The sequence below is a fragment of the Cherax quadricarinatus genome, chromosome 20, assembly GCF_038502225.1.
Source record: "Cherax quadricarinatus isolate ZL_2023a chromosome 20, ASM3850222v1, whole genome shotgun sequence".
Lineage (NCBI taxonomy): Eukaryota > Metazoa > Arthropoda > Malacostraca > Decapoda > Parastacidae > Cherax > Cherax quadricarinatus.
This window is the reverse complement of record NC_091311.1, coordinates 13,469,098-13,497,054: the sequence shown is the minus strand read 5'-3', so window position 1 is coordinate 13,497,054 and position 27,957 is coordinate 13,469,098. Positions and strand designations below refer to the sequence as shown.

At 39.0% G+C, this 27,957-nt stretch overlaps 1 protein-coding gene across 1 annotated transcript in view; it reads left to right on the top strand.

Moving 5' to 3' along the window:
* LOC128700094 (protein argonaute-2) overlaps positions 1 to 27,957 on the top strand; it is a 163,840-nt gene that overhangs the window by 77,753 nt on the left and 58,130 nt on the right. The window contains exon 7 of the mRNA XM_070086882.1: positions 5,920 to 6,104. Within this exon, the coding sequence (XP_069942983.1) occupies positions 5,920 to 6,104 (185 nt within the window). The remainder of the gene's footprint in view (positions 1 to 5,919; positions 6,105 to 27,957) is intronic.

Sequence of the window (27,957 nt, the reverse complement as noted above, 5' to 3'; positions counted from 1 at the left end):
TCCTTCGCCAAGTATAAACAGAAGTATGTACACTATATACACTATGTACAGCAACAGGTATTAGTGCATGCCATGGTAATCATGGCAAAACAGCAGCCAAGAGAGAGCAGACCGCCGTGCTCGAATGAGCGGTAGAATGAAAGTGACAATGGTGAAAAGGTAAATGGTAACCACATCACCTTCACAATTGCCAGATAAACATGTGATTGGCTGAACCTAGATACTGATCTGACAATTGGGCCCCGTTGGATCGTCAGACCCTTAGCATCTGGTTCGCTGGTTGGTGAGGTAGCCTATGTGAGTGTGTCTTGACCTTTACCTCGTGGCGCATTTGTTACTGTTGTGGAAATTTATCCACCTACAAGTACAGTTACTCCCTCGCTTGTTTCTGCCGAGACACCTCTACCCTTTCTTCATTATATTCCGTTGTCTCCAGTTTCTATTCAAACTACATGTTCTCCCTCCTCCACCATGCTTTATCCACCTTCTCCCTCTTCCGGAACTGATGAAGCCATCTCCTCGTTTATCAAGGAGACAAAGCCAGTGATGGACAACGACCCCCTCTCAACACATTCTCACATTCACCAACCTTCTTCACACCGCCTTTCTTCTCATCATTCCAATTCTTCGCTCGCTCCTTACTAATTTCCCTCCATTTCTGCATGTTAACATTACTGACCCCATTTGTCTGAAAGTGGAACATTCGAGGCCTCAGGGATAATCGGGGTGAACTTCAGGTGCTGCTCCAGCAAGTTTTTCCTGCTTGTATCTCTATACAAGAACCAAAATTGCAACTCCACCCCCTTTCCCGTTATATCTATCTACATGGAGCAACTTAAACCCTTGAATATGACACTCAGCAGCCATATCCCAACTCCTTAAATTATACCATAATTCAGCTATTGCAATGACATCAAAGTTCCCAGCACATACTGCTAAATGTAATTCATTAATTTTATTTCTGGCGCTTCGACAGTCAATATCAAATACATTAACATGTTTTTTCTTGTGAACCTTTTTCCTATTCATCTTTTCTTCTACACAATTTCCATTATTATGATGACTGTCTTACTCGATGACTATTATTGTTGAGATTTATGATATCAAACCCTAAATCACTATTTTGACACTCATTATTTTCCATTCCTAAACCCATACCTCTAACTAAAGCCCTAACAACATCCTCAACTGAGCTAGCGAGAAAACCCACACCTGCCCTGGATAAGTGAACCCCATCCCTGGTATACATGTCATTTCAGCAGTAGAAGTAGCCCCAGTTGTCAATGAATAGTACTGCATTATCCTTACTGTGTCCAGCCAGCAATTTATCCCAATCGCTCTGGACAGCTATTCGTTTCCAATAACCCTTCTAGGCAAAATACCACATATAACAGGTCTCCCCTCCTTCCTCCTAATAATGTCTGTTGCTGCCCTATACCTTCTAACTAAATCCTCACTTCTATGCTTGCCTACATCATTGCCTCCAGCACTGAGGCAGATAATAGGATTGATCCCATTACCATATATGATGTTGTCAAGCCGGCTAACAATATCCTCCATGTGATAAATGGTTTTGAAAACTGACGAATTGAAGATTAAGACACTTATGCAACATATGGGAATCTTTATTAAGGAAACGTTTCACCACACAGTGACTTCATTTTTCCAGTATAAAGGAGAGGAGTTTGAGCTAATCAGTCCCTCAGCCTGGAATCGATGTGTTAAGTCCATCGCTCTTGTACAAAGTACAACGTATGGCTGGACAAGTGGCTTATATGCAGTAGTCAGGTGAGTGGAAGCAGGAGGAGGTAGGATCACGGTGGAACCATCTACTAATGTAAGTAGGTCTTCGTCCAAAGGTTGGGCAAGTGTTTATCACATCTGTCAGACACTGCAACATCATGGGATCTTGATACAAGGAATTCTTCAATACTTGTCCAACCTTTGGACAAAGACCTACTTACACTAGTGGAAGGTTCCACTGTGATCCTGCCTCCTCCTACTTCCACTCACCCGACTATAGTATATAATCGACTTCTCCAGCCATGTGCTGTACTTTCTACAAGTATGATGGACTGAACACATCGATTCCAGGCTGAGGGACTGATTACCTCAAACTCCTCTCCTTATGCATTTCTGCTTTGTATTGGACTGATGAACCCACTGTGTGGTGAAACGTTTCCTTAATAAAGATTCCTGTATGTTGCATAAGCGTTCTGATCTTCAGTATCCTCCATCTCAGCCACGGGAAAGCACACCCTCGGTCTACCACTCCTATCCTTCAGCCAGAAGGCCCTATAATAGAATCTTGTTTTATAAAATGTAGTTTTGGAAATAATATGAATATTTCTTTTGGTTTATATAAATTGGATTCATTTATAATTAATAAAATTTTGGAAGAATTTAAGGTACATTAGACAAATTTTTCGGTAGAATAGAAGCTGTTTCAAAGATCACTGACTACCTACCTACATTATCATAAAAAGTCAGGTGTTGTTGGGGGTGGCATCGAGGTGTAGTCTGGTCCTTATAATGCCTTCCTGTTAATCTTATATTTAAAAAGTTCCTTGATAATGTGACAAATTATGGAAACGCTTGGAATTTCTCTGTTTTGTCACAGTGGTTGTTCTGCATATTGTCATATCACCTGTTTACTGCGATCTTATTGCATGTATATATATATATATATATATATATATATATATATATATATATATATATATATGTGTGTGTGTGTGTGTGTGTGTGTGTGTGTGTGTGTGTGTGTGTGTGTGTGTGTGTGTGTGTGTGTGTGTGTGTGTGTGTGTGTGTGTGTGTGTGTGTGTGTGTGTGTGTGTAGTGTGTATGTCGTGCCGAATATGTAAAACTGGTCAATTAGCAAGAACTCATTTAAAATTAAGTCCTTTCTAAAATTTTCTCTTATACGTTTAAAGATATATATTTTTCATTAATGATAATGTTAAAAAATTTAATTTTGCACCAAAAAAATCTTAGAAAACTTACCTAACCTTATTATAACAAGAACAATTTATTTTAGCCTAACCTAACTAAATATATTTTAGATTTGTTTACAATAATTTAATACTAAACAAACACAGTGAAATATATTTTTATCGTTAGGTTCAGAATGATTTTGGCGAAATTATTGCATACACAAATTTTCATTCGTCTTATATGGCAAGATGAACGTTGCTATTTAAGCCAAGATCGCAAGTTCTGCCTATTCGGCACCACATATATATATATATATATATATATATATATATATATATATATATATATATATATATATATATATATATATATATATATATATATATATATATATATATATACATATATATATATATATATATATATATATATATATATATATATATATATATATATATATATATATATATATATATTTAACACCGAGGCAGGGTGACCCAAAAAGAAAGAAAATCCCCATCATTCAACACTCTCATCTCACCCATACATGATCACTGTCTTTGCAGAGGCGCTCAGATACAGCTGCTCAGAAGTTCCTCCAATCTGCCAATATCCCAAACCCCTCCCTTAAAGTGCAGGTATTGTACTTTCCATTTCCTGGACTCAAGTCTGGCTAACCGGCTTCCCTGAATCCTTTACAAAATATTACCCTGCTCACACTCCAACAGTTCGCCAAGTCCCAAAAACTATTCGTCTCCATTCACTCCTATCTAACATGCTCACACACAACTGCTGGAAGTCCAAGCCCCTCGCCCACAAAACCTCCTTTACCTCCTCCCTCCAACCTTTTCGAGGATGACCTCTACCCCGCCTTCCTTTCCCTTCTGATTTTTACGCTTTCCATGTCATTCTACTTTGATCCATTCTCTCTAAATGATCAAACCACCTCAACAACCCCTCTTCAGCCCTCTGACAAATACTTTTAGTAACTTCACACCTCTTCCTAATTTTCACACTCCGAATTTTCTGCATAATATTTACACCAAACATTAGACATTAGACAGAACATCTCCACTGCCTCCAGCTGCCTCCTTGCTGAAGCATTTGCAACCCAAGCTTCACAAGAGTGTTGGTACTACTATACTTTCGTACATTCCCTTCTTTGCCTCCATGGATAACTTTTTTTTCTACACAGATACCTCAACGCACCACTCACCTTTTTTCCTTCATCAGTTCTATGGTTAACCTCATCCTTCATAAACCCATCATATATACATATGTATATATATATATATATATATATATATATATATATATATATATATATATATATATATATATATATATATATATATATATATATATATATATATATATATATATATATGTCGTGCCGAATAGGCAGAACTTGCGATCTTGGCTTAAATAGCAACGTTCATCTTGCCATATAGGACAAGTGAAAATTTGTGTATGCAATAATTTCGCCAAAATCATTCTGTACCCAACGAAAAGAATATATTTCACTGTGTTTGTTTAGTATTAAATTATTGTAAACAAATCTAAAATATATTTAGTTGGGTTAGGCTAAAATAAGTTGTTCTTGTTATAATAAGGTTAGATAAGTTTTCTAAGATTCTTTTGGTGCAAAATTATAAATTTTTACATCAATATTAATGAAAAAAATATATCTTTAAACGCATAAGAGAAAATTTTAGAAAAGACTTTATTTTAAATGAGTTCTTGCTAATTGGCCAGTTTTTACATATTCGGCAAGACACACACACACACACACACACACACACACACACACAACCTATCTATATATATATATATATATATATATATATATATATAAATATATATATATATATATATATATATATATATATATATATATATATATATATATATATATATATATATATATGAGGTTGTTATTTTTGCTGATGGCCAGTAGGCCTGCTGCAGTGTTCCTTCTTTATGTTTTTAAGTTTCAAAGGATAGTGGACTAGTTTGGGAGGGTGTATAAAGAAAGAAAGTCGAAAGTGAACGTAGATAAGAGTAAACCGTGCCAAGAGCGGGGATAGAACCCAAGATCAGAAAGTTTTAAAACTCCCAACCGACGCCTTAGCCACTGGCCTGTGGCTAACGCATCGGTTTTATGACTCTCAGATCGTGGGTTCTATCTCCACCCGTGGTATGGTTTGTTTGCAATCGTGTCATTACGATTTCGTGAGTCATAGATAGGAGTGAGGTGATAAAGGTATCAAATGAGTTTATGGAGAAAATGACACCAGAATGGAGGGAGGGAGCATGGGATGTGAATGTTGCAGCAAGGAGAAGGCTGGAGGCATTGGAGATGTTGTGTCAGAGTACAATGTGTGGTGTAAATATTATGCAAAGAATTTATAGCTTGGAGATTAGAACGGGGTAAAGTGTTGCTGAATGTATTAAGAGGGAGTTTATATCTCTAGTGTAAGGAAGGTGGGGTTGAGGACTTTCTAGGAAAGGTTGGAGGGATGAGATAAAGAAAGTTTTTGTGTGACGGGGCGTAGACACTCAGCAAGCGTTTGTGAGCGTGTTAGGAGCGAATGAAGGCAAATGATTTCTATGGCTTGACGTACTGTTGGAGTGTGAGCAAGGTAACATTTGTGAAGGGATTCAGAGAAAGCAGTTACCTGGATTTGAGTCCTGGAGGTGTTCGTACAGTGCCTGCACCCTGAAGGAGAGGGGTGGGGATATTTGCACTCTTGAACTATAATACTGGCCAGCGTCTGGCAAGACAGTGATGGAGTGAGTGATGGCGAATATATTTCTTCTTTCTCGTATCACCCTACCTTGTTGGTGCTAAAAAATAAGAAAAAAATGTGTAAAATACTGATGGCTGGATTAACCTGCATGATATTAAAATTTATGTTTAAATTATGGGATTTTGTTTTTATTTTTCTGATAAAAATTACTGATTAAAATACTGTTAATTTTCAGGTGTTTGAACATCCAATTATGATCATGGGTGCAGATGTGAACCACGCACCTGCTTCTGACACTGTTACTCCCTCACTAGCAGCAGTTGTGGCAACCAGAGACGTGTTTGCTTCCAAGTACTCTATAGAAGTACGCCACCAGACGAGTCGTAGGGACATTATAGTTGAACTCAAGGAAATGACACAGTAAGTTAATTTTTTAAACGTATAAGTAAATAGTTATATGGGCTTGCAAGTTGCTTATATCGACAGCCATGTATGACAGGCAGTCAACAGACTAAAGCCAAGCTGTGAGTGTGACCCTCAAAATGGGTCATCGGTATGTGATAGGTTTTTTACAGCACTTAAGGGGCGGTAGTAGTATACGAGCTGAATTTTAAAATGGACTGATGTACGATAACTTCTCTTGGTTTGTAATCTCAATGGCGAATATAAAAAGCGTAGATTTGTTTCACCTTTACTGACAATTAAAATACAGGAGCTTTTTTTTTTTTTTTTAAGAATATTGGTCATTTTCCAGGATAATTCGTATAGATGCTGTTCATCCCTCCTCCAACTCATGAAGTTTATTTTCATCCAGTGAAGACTACATCATACTTACACTATGCAAAGTGGAGCCAAGACAAAATAAGATTTGTTCGGATTTTTAACCCGGGGGAGGGTTATCCCTCCCCAGGATAACCCGAGAAAATTAGCTAGACATCGGGGACAGTCTGTCTTATTTCCACTTGGGTCCTTCAGTCATGTTCCCCAGAATGCCACCCACACCATTCAACTAACACCCAGGTACCTACTTACTGCTAGGTGAACGTGGACACAGGTGTAAGGAAACGTGGCCAACATAGCCACCCTTCCAGGGGACTACCACAGACAGTGTGTGTGTGTGTGTGGCGACAGCATTGCCAACCAAGCAAAAACTCTTGTTTGGCTTGTTAAACTCCCAGTAGAATCAAAATTATGTCCCAGTAGCATCTCTACTATTGTGGAATAAAATAGAGAAAGGAGTTGAAAGAATAATGTTAAGATTAAGAGGACATAGACTCGTGACCATTCATCTGGAAATAATTGATAAGAGAGAAAAAAAATAAAGTAAATAGGTAAAGAGCATGTGATATAGGGAGAGGAAGAGGGATTGAAATACTGACACTTTGGGTAACAGTTGCCAGTGATCTATGAGCGCCAAAACCTTCAGGTTGTAAATAAGGGTTGAGGTCTCGACCATTCGTCATAGGAGCTGCCTGACATCACCGGTTTCTCCATCATGCAAGCTATACCTTTGTGTCAGTCTAATCACATATTACTCGGTTAAATAGTTTTCCAGTAGTTCCTTCATGTGTTAGTCCAAGATCACCGGCCGGATATGTTTAAATAAGAGATCCACTGACCAGATTCAACTGGTTTCATCCAAGAAATAAGCGAACCTTTAACCGGTTTCAAACGGATTCGTTGGAAAATAAGGTATCCTCTGACCGGACTATAAACAGACGGGGTCTTAGGCGCCCTTATCAAACACCCAAACAGTAACTACTAGAGCGGTAAGCTTGTCCAAATATATAAGTACAAAAACAAATAGATACAATACAAATAATCAGATCTTCACTTTAAGGAGGTTATTAGTAGAATATACAGGAGGTTATTAGTAGAATACAGTAAAAAAAACATTAAAATCACTACAGCCATTAAAATCACTATGAAATCCTGTGTAGTCTGCAGCCAAACAAACAAGCGGGCTTCCACATGGATTGCATGCAGCTTTTGTGGTAATTGGGCCCACTTCCCATGTACAGATATCCAAAAATTATCTACAAGAGGTATTAAATCAAGGAAGTGTTTTTGGGTATGCCCAAATGAGATCACTCTGTGGAATTAAATCAAATTGGTATTAAAAGAGGATAACATCAAAGTGGCCTTCATGGAAAACTTGAAAGCATTCTAAGAGAGATGGGAAAATAAAAAATCTGGGCTGGATGGTGCTATCGCACTTAGTGCAGATGCTGTCCTGGTAGAGAGTAACTGAAAGCATGGAGAAATGAATATTAGTGGCCTGGAGGGAGACAGGAGCTGTAGTGGGGAAACAGGTAAAGTCAAGGAAAAGATAAAACCAATATTACAAACTAGCAATACCACAGGAGATAGCAAATAAGGAGATTCCAATAGAAATAGTGAAGATAAATTACCAGGAAAAAATTAGGGAAAGCTCCATTGTTAGTACTAGTGAAGATAGAAATGAGACAGGAAAATACGCACCAGCAGGAAATGCAGCGACAAAAATCCAAGGCAAACAGAAACCAGGCATATGCAAATATTATGCACTTGGTATCTGCAGGCATGGAATATCTAAAAAAACAGGCGGAACGTGCAACTTTGATCACCCTAGAAAATGCCGTGCCCAGATGAGAACAGGAAAATGCAACCTCCCTGCCTGTAAGCTTTTTCACCCTGAAATGAGCCACTCTTCAGTTCAGGAAAGACAGTGCTATTACTTATATTGCCAGGCAGACCATCTAAAGGAGACCATGGGAAAACCTGGGTAGCCACGGCCAGTCAAAAGAAAGAGGTTTTTTAGTGCCAGGAAGGGAAAAAAAACTGGCAGGAAATGGCAGAAATCGTGCACCAAATCCAATCATTTCTGGAGTGGAATCACAGTCGATGGTCTCCACTCCAAACCAACAGATACAGATATTAGTACCAGGTAAAAAAGACACCCCCTCAGTACCACCAATACCACCAGTCCGATGACTTTCTTCTTTGCAAATATACAGGGTCTAAAGCCGGCAACAAACAACAAAATACCTTTCATCCGTGGACTGCTTACAGAGTCAAATGCAATGTTCGCAGCCTTCACAGAAGCCCACATAAAGGATCACTTGGACAACGAAATATGGATCCCTGGTAACAACCAATACATATGTGACAGAGTGAACAGGCAGAGTCACTTTTTGCTCAGAACTGCTAAATGCCTCAAATGATGTAGTTGAAGTTTTAGCAGTAAAGATCGAGAACCAAAATCTAGTCATTTTTGTAGTCTACAAGCCTCTGGATGCAACGTCCCAACAATTCCAGGAACAGCTGTTGAAAATTGACCATTGTCTGGAAAGTCTTCCATCTCCTGCCCCAAACATCTTGCTCCTTGGGGATTTCACCTTAAGGCACCTAAAATGGAGGAATATAGCAAATAATGTTGTTGCAGAGATAACACCAGGAGGCAGCTCAGGTGAAGACTCACTCACACACGAGCTTTTAAATCTCTGCACAAAATTCACCTTAAACCAGCAAATAATAGAGCCTACTAGATTGGAGAATACACTGGACCACATTTTCACTAAAAATGATGATCTGATACGAAATATCACCAGTAGGACAATCACCATAGTCCTACTGTCTTCAAGTTATGTCCTAGAATTTGTATTGATAAAGCCACTGGATGGCGAAACGTCTACAATAAAGATACCCAGATGTTGCACATGTGTCTTAATTTTTATTTATATCAAAAACAGTATACTCAGATCACAACATAATAGAGGTTCAGACATGTATACGCGGAGCCCCAGACCGACAAAATGTGATCAGTCACGAGGGAGCCTTCACCAAATTCAACCTCAATAAAAAGAACATAATGTGGGACCAAGTAAACCAGACCCTAAATGATATAAGCTGAGAAAGTAGCCTAAGCAGCACAGACCCTAACTTATGCCTAGAACAGATTAACTCTGTGGCACTCGATGTATGCTCAAGGCATATTCCATTAAGAAAAGAGAGGAGTAGATGTAAAATACAAGGAGACAGGTGTTCCCTTTACAGGCGAAGGCAAAGAATAATATAGCGACTAAAAGAGGCCACTGTATCTGCAATACGTAGGGAGACACTGGTCAGAGAAATAGAAAACATCGAACTAAAGCTAAAGGAATCCTATAGGAATCAAGAATTGCGGGAAGAACTAAAAGCCATAAATGAAATCGAAATAAACCCAAAGTGTTTCTTTTTTTATGTCAAATCAAAGTCGAGAACAACATCCAGTATTGGGCCCCTACTAAAGAAGATGGGTCCTACACAGATGACAGCAAGGAAATGAGTGAGCTACTCAAGTCCCAATATGACTCGGTTTTTAGCAAGCCGCTAACCAGACTGAGAGTCGAAGATCTAAATGAATTTTTTATGAGAGAGCCACAGAATTTGGGAAACACAAACCTATCTGACGTTATCCTACCGCCAAATAACTTCGAACAGGCGATAAATGACATGCCCATGCACTTTGCCCCAGGGCCAGCCTCATGGAACTCTGTGTTCATCAAGAACTGCAAGAAGCCCCTATCACGTGCTTTTAACATCCTATGGAGAGGGAGCATGGACACTGGGGTCGTCGCACAGTTACTAAAATCAACAGACATAGCCCCACTCCACAAAGGGGGCAGTAAAGCAATAGCAAAGAACTACAGACCGATAGCACTAACATCCCATATCATAAAAATCTTTGAGAGGGTCCTAAGAAAAAAGATCGTCACCCATCAAGATACCCATCAATTACACAACCCAGGGCAACATGGGTTTAAAGCAGGTCGCTCCTGTCTTTCCCAACTACTGGATCACTATGACAAGATCCTGGATGCACTAGAAGACAAACAGAATGCAGATATAATATACACAGACTTTGCAAAAGCCTTCGACAAGTGTGACCATGGTGTAACAGCGCACAAAATGTGTGCTAATGGAATAACAGGAAAAGTTGGTAGATGGATCTATAATTTCCTGACAAATGGAAGACAAAGAGTAGCAGCAGTAGTAGTAGTCGGACATAAGCCAGAGTGCCGTTTCTTTCTTTGCAGATGACACCCGAATCTTCATGACAGTGTCTTGCATTGCAGACACTGCAAAGCTCCAGGCAGACATCAACCAAATCTTTCAGTGGGCTGCAGAAAACAATATGAAGTTGAACGATCAGAAATTTCAATTACTCCGATATGTTAAACGTGAGGAAATTAAAACTTCATCGGAGTATAAAACAAATTCCAACCACACAATAGAGCGAAAAACTAACGTCAAAGACTGAGTGTGATCATGTCGGAGGATCTCACCTTCAAGGACCATAACACATGTGTAGTCCCACACCACCTGCTTACCGTCTGTCCAGGCTTGAAGTGTGATACCATCTGGACACTTCTGGCTGCCATCAGATGTGCGTAGTTGGGGTGGCTCCCTTACTGCTGGGCATCCGGCTGTTGTGAGGCTCCACTTGATAATGTTATTAATCTCCTCATATGTGTGTGTGTGTGTGTAAGAAAGTAGCAGGCAAATATGAGAGTAATATATAACAGGTAGAACAGTAGTTGTACAGTACACACAGTCAGTGAGGCAACATGAGATAGCATGGCAAAGTTAATTGAAACAATTTGCTTATTAGCTTGAGACACGAAATAGTAAATATCCAGAAATAAGTAATTTATCAAGAGAAACTCATGTACATAGATAAGAAAACACGGCCTATTAATTCACTGGTCTGCATTTGGAATGTTTTTTTTTTTATTTTTATTCATGGTTGCGATCTTACATTTTCTTAGACTGCTGATTGCAAATATCTAAACCATTTTGCTCTATAACGTTAGGAGTTTGAATAAAATACAAATTAATGATAATGAAAAATGTGAATTTTTAATAAATTGTTAATTTATTAAAATTGGGCAAGTAATCGTGGAAAAGCACAGTCTGTTGGTTTTAGGAACATATGAATTCCATATTAACATGTATCAAATCAAATGATTTTATAAAAAAAAATATGCTCCTATTGGTTAGCCTACATATTGAATCAAAGGAAGGAGGACTGCTTTGATTTTCGCTTGTGCTGTGCATCGAGACCATTACATTTCAATGACCTGCATTAATCCGCTATCATTTGCCCTGGTATCGAGTTTCCATGGTGCAAATATGCTGATGGAACCGCTCTCCGTGTTCCTCACTGTAGTTCCCACAATTGTTGGGAAAATAGTCAAGATGTAAGTGCAAAAAGTGCATCTTCACATTCATTCTAGACCCAAGTTGTTGGAAACTTGAAATCAGGTCTTAGATCATTTTTTCTTACTCGGGAGAGCGCATGTTTCCCAGGAAGTTCTGGACAATCTGCTTGAATGAAAACGAGGCATTCACCTTGACACCTGCTAATGCTTCGTCAAAATGCTTGTCCTTCATCAACTTCCGAATCTGAGGGCCAACAAAGATTCCTGCCTTTAGCTTGCCTTCACTTATAGGAGGAAATTTTGACTCCAGGTACTTGAAAACAGTTCCATTCTTGTTCAAGGCCTTCATAAAATATTTCATAAGCCCTAATTTGATGTGGAGTGGTGGCACCAGAATTTTCTTGGGGTCAACTGGTGGCACAGTTTTCACGTTGTGATTTTCGGGTAAGAAGCTGGTTCTTGGTGGCCAGTCTTTTTATTCATAGTGCTGGCTGTCTGCCCTACTATCCCAAAGACACAGAAAACAGGGATACTTGGTGTATTCTCCTTGAAGACCTAGTTAGGAGAGGAATGACTTTTAAATCACCACAAATGAGAAAATTGTGATTCTGGTACTTGATTGCAGATATTAATGTCTTCATATTTGCGTAAGTTTCTGACATTTGGACACTATGGTCAAGTGGCACGGATGCAGCTGTGTTGCCATTGTAGAGAAGTACAACCTTTAAACTTCTTTTAGAAGAATCGGTGAAGAGTCTCCATTTAACTGCTATCAGACTCTGATGAAATTTGCCATGTCTCAGGTGGCACAGGTACAGGAATATCTTCAGAGTTTGGAACAGGCCTTATTGTTGAAGGAATATTTGGGTATATTTTTATATCTTTAGTCTTCTTGTTGAATCCAGGTACTTTAGTATTACAAAAGTAGCAGTCATCATCATTTGGAGCTTACTTATGCAACTCTTGCATGCTTTGTGTGGTGCAAATGGTTTGTCCTGGTCTCAAAATTTACAGCCAAAATAAGCAATGTAGCAGCACTTCAGTAAAGGAGTAATGTTGCTCCAGGAATCAGAAGGGTGAATTGCCGGCAGACATAGCAAAATATGTCTGGTGAATTTATGCAGCCTCTAGACATATTAATCTCTTTTACTTATGTTATACGAAAAGAGAAAAGTAACGTTTCCGTATAACTTGACAACCTGATGTAATAGAAATGAATAAAAAAAACAATGAATTACTATTTTCCATATATATACCGAAAAAGATACCATAGAGCCAGTAAAAAATATCATGCAGTCCAGTGTTATAGGAACAAATTAGGATAGTACATTAGGAAATGCTGAGTAAAGCTAGATTCTGCTCACTTTCCAGAATGGTCTTACGGATTTTTGGCTCCTCCCTCAATTACCCCCTCAGATTTTGCCCATATTGATGAATATTCACTACAGTTGGGACCTTTGTTTTTAATAATCACCTCAGCAGGTGTAAAGAATTATGTTTAGAGAATTTAATTCAAGAAAATAAGTTGTGGACTGTAAACAATTTAAGGAAGGGGTAGCTAAGGAGACACATATAGAGTTTTAATGTAGCATTAGCAGTATGTAGATCTGCCACTTCAAGTTTTATATCTTTTCCAGCTAGCTTCTTTCCCTTACTTTCTCTTGTACAGGAAAGACATTTGAGGATAAATCGAATCACTTGTAGAACTTACAGTGAATATTAGGGCCATAGACCCCATTTTTATTCTGCCCACAGATTTTTTATTATCTATTTAAACTAAGAGTAAGTGGATTAATATCATCTAATTAGTACACTGATACAATTTTCACAATTGAGAGAGAGAGAGAGAGAGAGAGAGAGAGAGCACAAGTAAGAGAGCAAGAGCACATAGCTGTTTTAGCCTTAATATGTACTTATATTGGCAAAAGCGCATTAAAGTTTTCTCAAATCTAGCGCAGGTTATTAAACAACATGAAGCACTGCCCTCCCCCCCCCCTTGAGTCCAGCACTTCTGTGACATCCTTATAAAGAAGCCATTTTCATTATCTAATGAACTTTTTCTTTGATAACAGCACACGCCTGGAAGCACTTTGTTCCAGAAAAAAATATAACATAATGAATATAACATTATGTAACATACATATCATTGCTTGTGTATAAGTATTAATTTAATCAAACTAACATTTGAATGTAGGAAAAAATGCTATTCCTTGCATCAACACTTTTTATCTTAGCTTTAGTCGACTAACTTCATGGTTCTTTCCCATCACACTATATGATTAATATTTCACAATAATAGAATAAGTTGTGGTTTTAAAAACAATGACATCACAAAATACATTATGCATGGAAAATGTAAATCTTTTCCTCAGTGCAAACTGGTGAGAAAAAATGGCAAAGTCACTTCCAATATACTATCACTGCTCAAGCTGGACTTAGTTTAAATGTAAATTATCTTTGTTAGGTAAAAGGATACAAGTGCAATTAATGTGATATTTTATTGTGGCAACTTTGTTAAGCCGTTACAGTTTGACAAAGCTCCTGGACAGCGAAACTTTGCCATTGTAAAATATCACATTAGTTGGACTTGTGTCCTTTTACATAAGAACATAAGAAAGGAGGAACACTGCAGAAGGCCTACTGGCTCATACATGGCAGATCCTTATCAAAAATCACCCCTTCCCAAAGCTACTCAAGAATATACTCCCGTACCCACAACACCAGTCAAACCCAGTCCCTTCCACTCATATAGTTGTCCAATCCCTTCTTAAAGCTACCCAAGGACCTAGCCTGGATCACCCTACTCGGAAGATTATTCCACACATCGACAACTCTGTTTGAAAAATAGTACTTACCTATATTCTTTTAAAATCTGAATTTATCCAATTTAAATCCGTTATTCCTGGTTTTTACCTGATTCGATATCCTCAGTACTTCATTAATATCGCCTTTGTTTATGCCCGTCATCCACTTATACACTTCGATAATATCTCTTCTCATTCCACGTCTCTCAAGAGAGTGAAGATTCAAGGATCTAAGTATTTCTTCATGCGGGAGATTCCTTATACAGTGAATTATTTCAGTCATTCTTCTCTGTATATTCTCCAATGAATCTATATCCATCATATAGTTAGGTGACCAAAACTGAGCGGCATAATCCAAATGAGGCCTCACTAGTGGTGTATAGAGCTGTAAAATAACTTTTGGACTTCTGTTACTTATACTTCTTGAAATAAATCCTAGTAATCTGTTAGCTTTATTGCACACACTTAGGTACTGTTGTCTTGGCTTTAGGTCTCTGCTTTCCATGACTCCCAAGTTTTTTTCACACTGTGTGATCAAGCTCCATATCACCTAGTTAATAACGTCGAGGGTTATTTTCATTTCCAAGGACTAAGACTTTACACTTGTCCACATTGAACTTCATCTGCCACTTTTCATAGCCAGACATTAATTTGTCCAAATCCTCCTGGAGTTCATTGGTATACTCATCAGAATCAATCATTCGGACTGTCTTTGTATCATCAAGCAGATTTGTTCATGTCACTTTTAATTCCTTCATCATGGTCATTAATGTAAATTATGAGCAAGAGAGGGCCTAAAACTGATCCTTGTGGAACGCCATTAGTGACTAACTCCCATTCAGATTTGATCCCATTAACGGAAACTCTGCTTTCTGTCGGTAAGCCATGCCTCTATCCATGCTAGAGCTTTACCTACTATACCATGAGCTGACACTTTTTTAAGAGTCTTTTGTGAGGTACTCTATCGAAGGCTTTACTGAAATCCAAATAAACAATATCATTTTCTTTATCTCTGTCTACTGCCTCAAATGTTTTATTGAAGAACGTCAGTAAATTTGTCAGGCAGGAACGACTTCTCGTGAACTCATGCTGAGATTCATTACTCAAATTATGCTCTTCAAGATGACTCCTAATAATGTCAGCTTTAATTGATTCTAATAATTTGCCTACTATAGCCGTCAGGCTTATTGTACGGTAATTTGATGGAATGGACTTAGTATCCCCTGTTTTAAATATAGGAATTACATTAGCCATCTTCCACATCTCTGGCACAACACCAATTTGGATGAACACATTAGATACGCTCGTTAATGGCTGACTAAGTTCCAACTTGCATTCCTTAAGCACTCTTGAAAATAACTCATCGGGGCCCGGGGACTTACTTTACTTCCGTTTATCTACCTGTTTTATAACCATTTCCCTCGTGACAGTAATATTACTTAATTTTTCTTCCAGGACTGAATAACTGTCAATTTCTGGGACATCATTTCAGTCTTCCTGTGTCAAGACTGACAAGAAATATCCATTAAACAGAAAACACATTTCCTGTTAATTTTCAGTCAGCTGTCCATCCTCACTTCTCAGTAGTCCCACTTTTACTATGACTTTTGTCCTATACACTTGAACGAACTCTTTTGGATTAGTCTTTCATTCATTAGCAACTTTAGTTTCATAGTCACGCATAGTCTTTCTAATCCCCTTTTTACTTCTCTCTTAAAATGAACATATTTGTCAATAAAGTTAACCTCTCCTCTTTTGATGCGCCTGTAAATTCCTCTTTTCTCTCCCAATTGGTGCTTCAGTCTTTTATTAATCCATCTAGGATCATTCTTATTTGACCTAATTTCTCTCTGGGGAGTATACATACTCTGTATATGCAATAAGAGCATACTCTGTATATGTTGTATATTACTAATGTATATTATTATTGTATATTGTATATTGTACATTATTATTATTAATGATAGTGAATGATAAGTGTATTGATGTTCAGTGATCCTAAATTGTGGATTACAACAATCTTGCAAATCCCCAATGCATAGTGTTTAATATATGGACAAGCAGCACTAACGAATTATTGCCAGATCTCAACAGAGAAGTGAAAATAAACAAGCATATGAGTAATGAACTATCGTATACGTAATATAGTAAGAGATAAGGATATGAATGTGCAGTGATATAGTGAACTGAAATTGTGACATAGATTATTGTGAGGAAGTCAGTAAGATCAGTAAATTAAAAATATATATGAGTGATCAGTGAGAAAAATTTTTGGAAAGAGTTATACAGTGAACTAAACGAAAATAAATGCAGAAAGAGGGAGGAAAAGGAGATGTCATATGACCTTTTTCCGACCCTCACGACCTCTACTCACCACCAGCTACCCACAGCCATAATACAGTCACCCCCTTTACCCCTCAAAATTCACCCACTACCCACATGCCTCGGTTTCTATAAATACATCCCACATATTACTGTCACCAGTGCATACAGAGTGAAGTAGGATATGGGCAGGATGTCAGTACACCATACTTATGGGAAATGTAAAAAGTATCATTGGAAGGAAATCGATCACATGCAACCTGTGCTTTTCCAAACATCATAACTCTTGTTCAAGAATAAGCTCTGCCTCACAAAATGACATCTAACTAGCAAGGTGCTTCTTGGTTGTGCAATAAAGATATAGAACTTTGGGCAGGTATCAGGGTAATAAATAATAAAAATAAGCAAGAAAACAAAGATTAACTCTTGGACAGTCTACCAATGATATATAAAACATGGGAGGAAGAGATAGGAGTGAACACAAAAATGCAGAATACCCATACCACAACCCATACCACAACCCATACCACAACCCATACCACAACCCATACCACAACAGATGACTCGAAACTATATAGTTACCCACTGAAAAAAACACATGAAACAAAAACGTCAGTTAACCTAACCCTCACACGTAGTGCTAACCCAGACCCATCCCCTAGTCCTAGCGCTACTGCCCACAGGCTCAGCCCCCAGCCGCAGTGCTGACTCAGACTCAGCCCCCAGCCATAGACTCTGCTAGAGACTCTACCACAGGCACGGGGTGGCCCTGGCTTGGATACTGAGGATTATAGTGCAGTCCTAGAAACTGTACGAATTGAGAACACACCTACCAAAAATTCTACCCAACCAAAAGTGAAATTGTGCAAATTCTTTGTTTGAGGCATCTGTAAGCATGGAATATCAGGAAAAACAAATGGAACATGCAAATTTGAGCATGTCAAAAAATGTTGTGACCTCCTGTGTCGTTCTCTCTCCTGTAAATTCTTTCACCCAGCAATGTGCCACTCTTCGGTCCTCCAAAAACAGTGCTACAACACTAACTGCTCTGCATACCATTTAAAAGGGGCCAGAAGGTACAGACCTTGTAAGACAAATAATAGTAGTATCGACAACCTCACTCCAAGTGATGTTTTTTAGTGGCAGGAAACGAAGAAAAAAGTGAAAGGAAATAAAAATAGTCCACCATCTTGTAGCCTTGTTGGACTGAAGGCGCAGCCAGTGGCCCCACATGACCTTTCAGAATCACAACTACTGATGCCAATAACAAAATCCCCCCAACAAATACAGAATACGACCTCGTTTATATTTGCAAATATACAGGGCCTTAAGCCATCCAGCAACAACAAAAAAACTTTTGTCAGTGGACTTCTAGAGGAGTCAAATGCGATGTTTGCAGCCTTCACAGAGACCCACACAAAAGATCACTTTGACAATGAAATATGGATAAATGGGTACAACACTCATCTGCGCAGAGATTTCAAACGCCACAAATGATGTAGCTGAAGTTCTAACAATAAAGATCAAGAACCAAAACCTAGACATCGTGGTTGTATTTAAGCCACCAGATGCAGCCTCCCAACAGTTCAAGGAACAGCTACTGAAAATTTATTACTGTCTGGAAAGCCTTCCAACTCCATCCCCAAACATCTTACTGCTTGGTGATTTCAACCTAGGGCATAAAAAATGGAAGAATATAGCAAATAATGTTACAGCAGAAATAATCCCTGGAGGTAGCGCAGATGAAAGGTCACACACACATGAGCTACTAAGTCTCTGCGATAAACACCCGAAATCAGCAGACAGTGGAGCCAACAAGACTGGAAAACACACTTGACCTTATCTTCACAAATAATGAAGACCTGGTAAGAAACATAACAATATAAAAAACAACTATTTCCAATCACAGTCTAATCCAAGTTAGGACTTACATGCACAGGGGTCCTGATCAGCCAAATGCATGTACCTGTGAAAGTGTCTTCACCAAATACAACTTCAATAACATGAACATCATCTGGGACCAGGTAAACCATGTCTTAAATGAAACATGTTGGGAAGATATCTTAAATAACATGGATCCAAACAAGTGCCTTGAAAGGATCAACTTCCTGGCAGCTGAAGTATGTTCAAGGCATTTTCCCCTAAGAAAGAAGAGAAAGACGCTCCCTCTGCAGAAGACGACGAAGAATCACTGAGCTCCTCAAGAACGATAAACTATGTGATACACTGAAGGAAGCGCTGACCAGGGAAGTGGAAAGTATCGAACCTAAGTTAAAGAACTCATACAGGACCCAGGAGAGACAAGAGGAGCTAAAAGCAATTAGTGAAATTTAAAGAAATTCGAAATATTTCTTTTCATATGGCAAAAGCAAGGTAAATACTACATCTAGTATCGGACCCTTGCTCAGACAAGATGGGACTTACACAGGTAACATCAAAGAAATGAGTGAGATACTGAAATCTCAAGGCGACACTGTGTTTAGCGAGCCATTAATCAGTCTAAAGAACGACAATCCAAATGATTTTTTTCACGAGTGAGCCTCAAAACCCCATCGCTGTATGCCAAATATCCGACATTACCCTAACTCCAATTGACTTTGAGTAAGCCATTCACAATATGTCAATGCATTCAGCCCCAGGCCCAAACTCGTGGAACTCTGTTTATTAAGAACTACAAGAAACCCCTTTTGCGTGCCCAAAGTATACTTTGTAGAAGGAGCTTAGACATGGGTGAAATTCCACAGACACTAAAACAACAAATATAGCCCCACTCCATAAAAGTGGTAGCAAAGCATTAGCTAAGAACTATAAACCAATAGCTCTAACATCCCACGTCATAAATGTCTGCAAGACTGCTATGAAGCACAATTGCAAACCACTTGGATTCCCAAAAACTGCACAATCTAGGGCAACATGGGTTCAGAGCAGGTCGCTTCTGCCTCTCCCAACTACTGGATCACTATGATATGATCTTGGATGCATTGGAAGAAAAACAGAATGCAGATGTAATGTACACAGACTTTGCATAAGCCTTTGGCAAGTGCGCTTATGGTGTAATAGAGCACAAAATACGCATTTAAGGAATAACTGGCAAAGTGGGGAGATAGATCATCAACTTTCTAACCAATTGAATGCAAAAAATAGTGGTCAACAGAGTGAAATAAGGGGCTGCCATAGTGAAAACTCTGTTCCACAAGGCACAGTACTCGCCTCCACTCTGTTCCTCATCCTCGTATCAGACACAGACAGAGATGCAATCCACAGCACCATGTCATCCTTTGCAGACGATACTAGGATCTGCATGAGACTGTCATCTGTTGAGGACACTGTTAACCTCCAAGAAGATATAAACCAAGTTTTCCAGTGGGCAACGGAAAACAATAGGATGTTCATTGGAGACAAATTCCAACTACTCAAGCTACTGAAGGATATAATAATTAGAACTGAGTATACTACAAACTCTGATGATATAATAGAGCGAAAAAATACTGTGAGGGACCTGGGAGTGGTAATGTCTGAGGATCTCACTTTCATGGATCACAACAGTGCCACGATCACAACTGCAAAGAAAATGATAGGATGGATAATGATAACGTTCAAGACAATAGATATCAAGCCAATGATGATCCTTTTCAAATCACTTGTTCTCTCTAGGCTGGACTATTGCTGTAAATTAACATTTCCTTTTAAAGCAGGTAAAATTGCAGCTCTAGTGAGTGTACAGAGAACCTTTTCTGTACATATAAATTCCATCAAACAAGTAAACTACTGGGAACGTGTGGAAGCATTTGACTTGTACTCACCATTCCTAGAAGGATTGGTGCCGAATCTGCACACAGAAATTACTCCCTACGAAAGTAAAAGACTGGGCAGGTAGTGCAAAATACTTTTCATGAAAAGTAGGGGTGCCATTGGTGCACTAAGGGAAATCACAATAAGTGTCCGGCACCCAAGACTGTTCAACAACTGACCATGCATAAGGGGAATTACCAATAGGCCCCTGGCTGCCTTTCAAGAGGGAGCTGGACAGATACTTAAAGTCGGTGCCGGATCAGCCGGGCTGTGGTTCGTTCGTTAGGTTACGTGTGCCCAGCAGTTACAGACTGGTTGATCAGGCCCTGATCCACCGGGAGACCTGGTCGTGGACTGGGCCTAGGGAGCGTTGGTCTCTGGAATACCCTCGAGGCAGATAGATTACTCCCTCACTCCTACACGCTCCTCCCTCTGTACAACGAGGTATGGTATTAGATGTGTATTTGTGTAGCACGAGGTATGGTATTAGACGTGTATGAGTGCAGCGTGAGGTATGGTGTTAGACGTGATTGAGTGTAGCACGAGGTATGGTATTAGACGTGTATGAGTGTAGCACGAGGTATGGTATTAGACGTGTATGAGTGCAGCATGAGGTATGGTATTAGACGTGATTGAGTGCAGCATGAGGTATGGTATTAGACGTAATTGAGTGTAGCACGAGGTATGCTATTAAACGTGATTGAGTGTAGCACGAGGTATGGTATTAGATGTGTATGAGTGTAGCACGAGGTATGGTATTAGATGTGTATGGAAGCAGCACTGAGCTTCACTGCCAGGCCCCCACCTGCACCCATTTCCTACAGCTGACCTTCACCCACACTCCACACTTCTTCCCACAACGCTTTCACTTTCACAGACCTTTCCCCACCTTTGCACTCGCCTCTCCTCCTAAGACTTTCCATTACTTGCATACCCACCCACACCCACTCATGTATTTATCTAACTTATTTTTAAAACTACACGAAGTTTTAGCTTCTATGACGGTTCTCGGGAGTTTGTTCCACTCATCTACAACTCTGTTACCAAACCAGTGCTTTTCTGTATCCTTCCAAAATCTGAATATTTTCATCTTAAAACCATTGCTGCGAGTCCTGTCATGGCTACATATTTTTAGCACGCTATTTACATCCCCTTTATTTATTCCTGCTTTCTATTTATACACCTCAATCATATCCTCCTAATTCTATGCCTTTCTAGAGAGTGCAGATTCAGGGCCCTCAGTCTATCCTCACAGGGAAGATTTCCTTTGTACGTTTTCCAGTGCATTTATGTTCAGTCTGTAATATGGTGACCAGAACTGTGCAGCATAATCTGAATGAGGCCTAACCAAAGATATAAAGAGTTGAAAAACAGCCCGAGAACTCTTATTATTTATGCTTCTTGATATGAAGCCAAGGATTCTGTTTGCTTTTTTGCCTACACTCATGCACTTTTGCCTTGCTTTTAGATTACTGCTAACCAGAACTCTTAAGTTCTTTTTAAGATCTACATTACTGAGTTTATATGTGGCATAGCTATCTGCCTGTCCAATGTTTAGAACTTTGCATTTGTCTATATTAAACTGCATCTGCCACTTCTCCGACCATTGCATCAGTCTATTCAAAACTTCCTGGAGTGCTCTAATGTCATCATTAGAATGAATTGGACGGCCTATTTTGGTGTCATCAGCAAACTTGATTATGTTACTATTTATTTCTTCATCTGTGTCGTTTATATAAATTGCGAACAACAAGAAGCCCAACACTCACCCCTGTGGACCACCACTTGTGACGTGCCTCCACTCTGATTTTTCGCCTTTAATGCAAACTCTCTGCTGCCTATTTGTCAACCATGCCTCTACCCAGGAATTTTTTTTTTTCCTCCTATTCCGTGTACCTTAATTTTCCTCAATAGCCTCTGATATGGAATCTATAGAAAGCCTTATTGAAATCCATATACACAACTTCATATCCAATACCATGATCTACCTCCTCAAATACCTTAGTGAAAATGATTAGTAAATTCGTAAGGCTATAACGCCACTTTGTAAAACTGTACTGAGAGTCGTTAAACAATTTATGTCTTTCAAGATGGCTACGAATTGCCTCGGCAGTTATTGATTCCATAAATTTTCCCACTATGGAGGTAAGGCTTATTGGTCTATAGTTCGAAGTTAAGGGCTTGTCTCCTGCTTTGTGAATTGGTATTACATTTGCCAGTTTCCACTTGTCTGGCACTATGCCGGTTTGTAGTGATATGTTGAAAAGATTAGCCAAAGGTTTACCAAGTTCCTCTTGACATTCCTTTAAAACCCTTGAAAACAGTTCATCAGGATCTGGAGTTTTAATTTTTTTATTTGTCTGAGGACCATATCACCAGTTACTCTAATCGTGCTTAGTTTATTATCGTCATGTTCTACTTAATTTATTTCTGGAATTTCGCTAGTATCTTCCTGCGTAAAAACAGAGAGGAAGTAAGAGTTAAAAATTTCACACATTTCCTTATCACTGTCAGTGATCTGACCTGAGTTACTTTTAAGTGGGCCTATCTTGTCCCTAATTGTACTTCTATATACCTGAAAGAACCCTTTTGGGTTAGTCTTCAAATCCCTTGTGACTTTAGCCTCATAATCTCTTTCTGCTTTTCTTATGTTCTTTTTTTATTTCTCGCTTTAAGTGAATAATCTATTTGGGATCATTTTTGTTTGGTCTTGATTTTTTTTTTAAAGTAGCTTTGAAGCTGATGACAGACACTGAAGTTTTCATAAGAACATTAGAAAGAAGAAGCACTGGATCAGACCTACTGGTCCAAGCTAGTCAGGTAAAACCCACTCGTGTATTTGTCTAACCAATCACTGGTAGAAAAAGGAATGTAATCATTGAAAAGGTCAGGTCTCACTCAAATGTAACCATTCTCACTAGAAAAAGCAGTTTTCTACTGCTGCTGCCAACTTTTCTGTACTCCACTGAAGAAGCCTACTGTGCAGGCGAAACTTTTCAGAATTATGATACCTATCTGTTGTACTTACTTACCTTCTCTCATTTTTATTCTATATATCTGAAGAAAACCTTTCGGGTTAGTTTTCGAATCCCTAGCAACTTTAATTTCATAGACCCATTTTGCTTTTCTTATCCCTTTTTTTAACCTCCCTCTTAATGTGAATATATTGATTAATAAGATGACCCTAACTTTTCATGCGCCTTTAGATTCTTTTCTTCTTCCCTAGAAGATGTTTGAGACTGTTAATCCATTTCGAGTCATTTCTATTCGATCTTATTTCTTTATACGGAATAAATGCTCTTTGGGCGGCATGTATAGTGTTTAGAAAGCTGTCATATTGATAGCTCTCTTCGTTATCCCAGTCCAACATAAGAACATAAGAAAGCGGGAACACTGCAGCCGGCCTACTGACCCACGCGAAGCAGGTCCATGTTACCTTCCGGCTTCGCCCAATGACCCACCTAGTCAGGTCAGTTCCACTTAAGGAAGGAGCATGGCATCAGACCTAGTAGCACAAGCTAGTCAGGTCCAACTCACACCCACCCACACCCACTCTTGTATTTATCTAACCTATTTTTTAAACAACACAACGTTTTAGCTTCTATGACGGTACTCGGGAGTTTGTTCCACTCATCCACAACTCTATTACCAAACCAGTGCTTTCCTATATCCTTCTTGAATCTGAATTTTTCCAACTTGAAACCATTGCTGCGAGTCCTGCCTTGGCTGGAAATTTTCAGCACACTATTTACATCCCCTTTATTCATTCCTGTTTTCCATTTATACACCTCGATTATATCCCCCCTAATTCTAAGCCTATCGAGAGAGCGCAGGTTCAGGTTCCTTAGGGAAGATTTCTGATACATGGGATCAACTTTGTCACCTTCCTCTGTACGTTTTCCAGTGCATTTATATCCATTCTGTAATACGGTGACCAGAACCGAGCAGCATAATCTAAATGAGGCCTAACCAAGGATATATAGAGTTGAAGAACAACCTGAGGACTTCTATTATTTATTCTTCTAGATACGAAGCCAAGGATTCTGTTAGCTTTATTGCAAACACTAATGCACTGTTGTCTTGGTTTTAGATTACTGCTAACCAGAACTCCTAAATCCTTTTCCTGTCCAACATTTAGAACTTTGCATTTGTCTATATTAAACTGCATCTGCCACTTCTCCGATCATTGCATCAGTCTATTTAAATCATCCTACAGTGCTCTAATGTCCTCATTAGAATGAATTGGACGGCCTATTTTGATGTCATCAGCAAATTTGCTATGTTGCTATTTATTCCCTCGTCTAAGTCGTTATATAAATTGTGAACAACAACGCGCTCAACACTGACCCCTGCCGAACACCGCTTGTGACGTGCCCCCATTCTGATTTCTTTCCATTTATGCAAACATTCTCCTGCCTATTTTTCAACCATGCCTCTACCCAGGAAAAAATTTCTCCTCCTATTACATATGCCTCAAGTTTCTAAATAGCCTCTGAAAGCCTTACTTAAGTCCATATACATATATTTATTTCCATGATCTACCTCCTCAAACACCTTAGTAAAAAAATTTAGTAAATTTATAAGACAGGAACGTCCCTTTGTAAAACCGAGTTGAGATTCATTAATCAGTTTATGTCTATCAAGACGGCTACGAATTCCCTCGGCAGTTATTGATTCCATAACTTTTCCCACTATGGAGGTAAGGCTTATTGGTCTATAGTTCGAAGCTAAGGACCTGTCACCTGCCTTGTAAATAGGTATTACATTTGCCATTTTCCACTTATCAGGCACTATGCCAAAGGTATGCTAAGTTCCTCTTTGCATTCCATTAACACCCTTGCAAACAGTTCATCAGGGCCTGGGGATTTGTTAGATTTTTATTTCTCTTTTTGTCTGAGGACCACATCACTAGTTACCGCAGTCATGCATAGTTTAATATCGTCCTGTTTATATAATCTATTATTTCTGGAATTTCGCTAGTATTTTCCTGTGTAAAAACTAAAAGGAAGTAAGTATTGAAAATTTCACACATATCCTTATCACTGTCAGTGATCTGACCAGAGTTACTCTTAAGTGGGCCTATCTTGTCCCTAATCTTACTTCTGTATACCTGAAAGAACTCTTTTGGGTTAGTCTTCGAATCCCTTGCGACCTTAGCCTCATAATCTCTTTTTGCTTTTCTTATTCCTTTCTTTATTTCTCTCTTTAATTGAATATATTGATTTCTTAAATGCCCATCCCCTCTTTTGATGCGCCTATATATGCCTCTCTTTTGACCAATGAGATGTTTTAATCTATTGTTCATCCATTTGGGATAATTTTTGTTAGATCTAATTTCCCTACTCGGAACGAAAGTTGTCTGGGCAGCTAGAACTATGCTCTGAAAAGCGTCATATTGGCAACCAAGACCACCTACCTGACCTATAGTCAGGTCATCCCAATTTAGCCCACCCAGGTAATTTCTCAGTCCCACGAAATTGGCCAAGCGAAAGTCTGAGACAGAGATTTGATTGCAGTTGTTTAGGCAATTTCATGATTTATTGAAACTAAGTGATTTGTGATCACTTTCCCCAAGCTCATCATTAACCTCAAAATTTTTAATTGTGATTCTTTGTTGGCAAGAACCAAATCAAGCAGATTGTTTCCTCTAGTTGGTTATGTCACAACCTGTTCTGAAAAGCAATTCTGAACCGTATCAAGAAAGTCACTAGACTCAAGATTTCCTGTCACATTGTTCCAATCAATTTGTCTAAAGTTGAAGAATTGAGATGCTTATGCAACATATGGGAATCTTTATTGAAGAAACGTTTCGCCACACAGTGTCTACATCAGTCCAATACAAAGTAGAAATGAGTAAGGAGAGGAGAAGGTTAAGGTAATCAGTCCCTCAGCCTGGAATCGTTGTGTTTAGTCCATCACCCTTGTAGGAAGTGCAGCATAAGGCCAAAGAGGTGGCTTATATACTGCAGTCAGGTGAGTCGAAGCAGGAGGAGGCGGGATCACTGTGAGACCTGCCACTAGTGTAAGTAGGTCATCGTCCAAAGGATGGATAAGCGTTGAAGTCTTTGTACCAAGATCCCATGATGTTGCAGTGTCTGACAGATGTGATGCTTGGTTTTGGAAACCGACAAGTTGGAGAATTGAGACACTTATGCAACATATGGGAATTTTTATTGAAGAAACATTTCGCCACGCAGTGGCTTCATCAGTTCAGTACAAAGTAGAAATGGGTATGGAGAGGAGTTTGAGGTAATCAGTCCCTCAGCCTGGAATCGATGTGTTCACTCCATCACTCTTGTAGGAAGTGCAGCATAGTGCCAGAGAGGTGGCTTATATACTGCCACGACCTACTAACACTAGTGGCAGGTTCCACTGTGATCCCGCCTCCTCCTGCTTCGACTCACCTGACATTTTCATTTCTAAATGCCTTATGAATTTCGTCCCATAACAGCTTACTACAATCCCTATCAAGGTTGGGGGGCCTGTAAATCACACCCAAAATTAATTTGTCACGACCCTCGAGAAACTGTAACCAAACAGATTCTGTGTCCTTTGTTTCTAATGTTATACCATGTCTAAGACAACAATTTAACTTATCTCTGACATACATCGCCACTCCACCACCTTTCCTATTGCCCCTATCAGTGTTGAATATTTTATAACCCTGTATGTCTCATTATAATCTGCTAAGCGAAAATCTGGGATCGTTACTAAATTATCCCTCTATCATACTTCAATGCTAAAAGTAATTGATTTGTGATCGCTTGCGCCAAGTTCGTCTATGATTTCTAAGTTACAGTCAGTATGGTCTAACTTGAGATTTTTATCACCTGCCTCAATATTTATCTTGTGGTCGCTCTGGGTTTACTCCCTTATATTCAAGCTGGGATCGATAAATATATACTCAATTCTGACATCCATGTAACTGTTAAGTCATTCATGTTATAATTATGTATAATTATATACAAGACTGGCCATGGGCCTATGTCTCTGCCTTGAGTAAGACAAAATAATGCAAGAGGCATGTCCACCTGTGTGGTCTCTTCTTATTATCAAACCTGATAATTACCAGTCATTCTGAGTCACTTTCTAGCACCTGTGGGTTCAATATCTCCCTCCCCGTGAATAAGAATAAAATAATAATTTACTGTACAAGAATGTAGTAATATCATT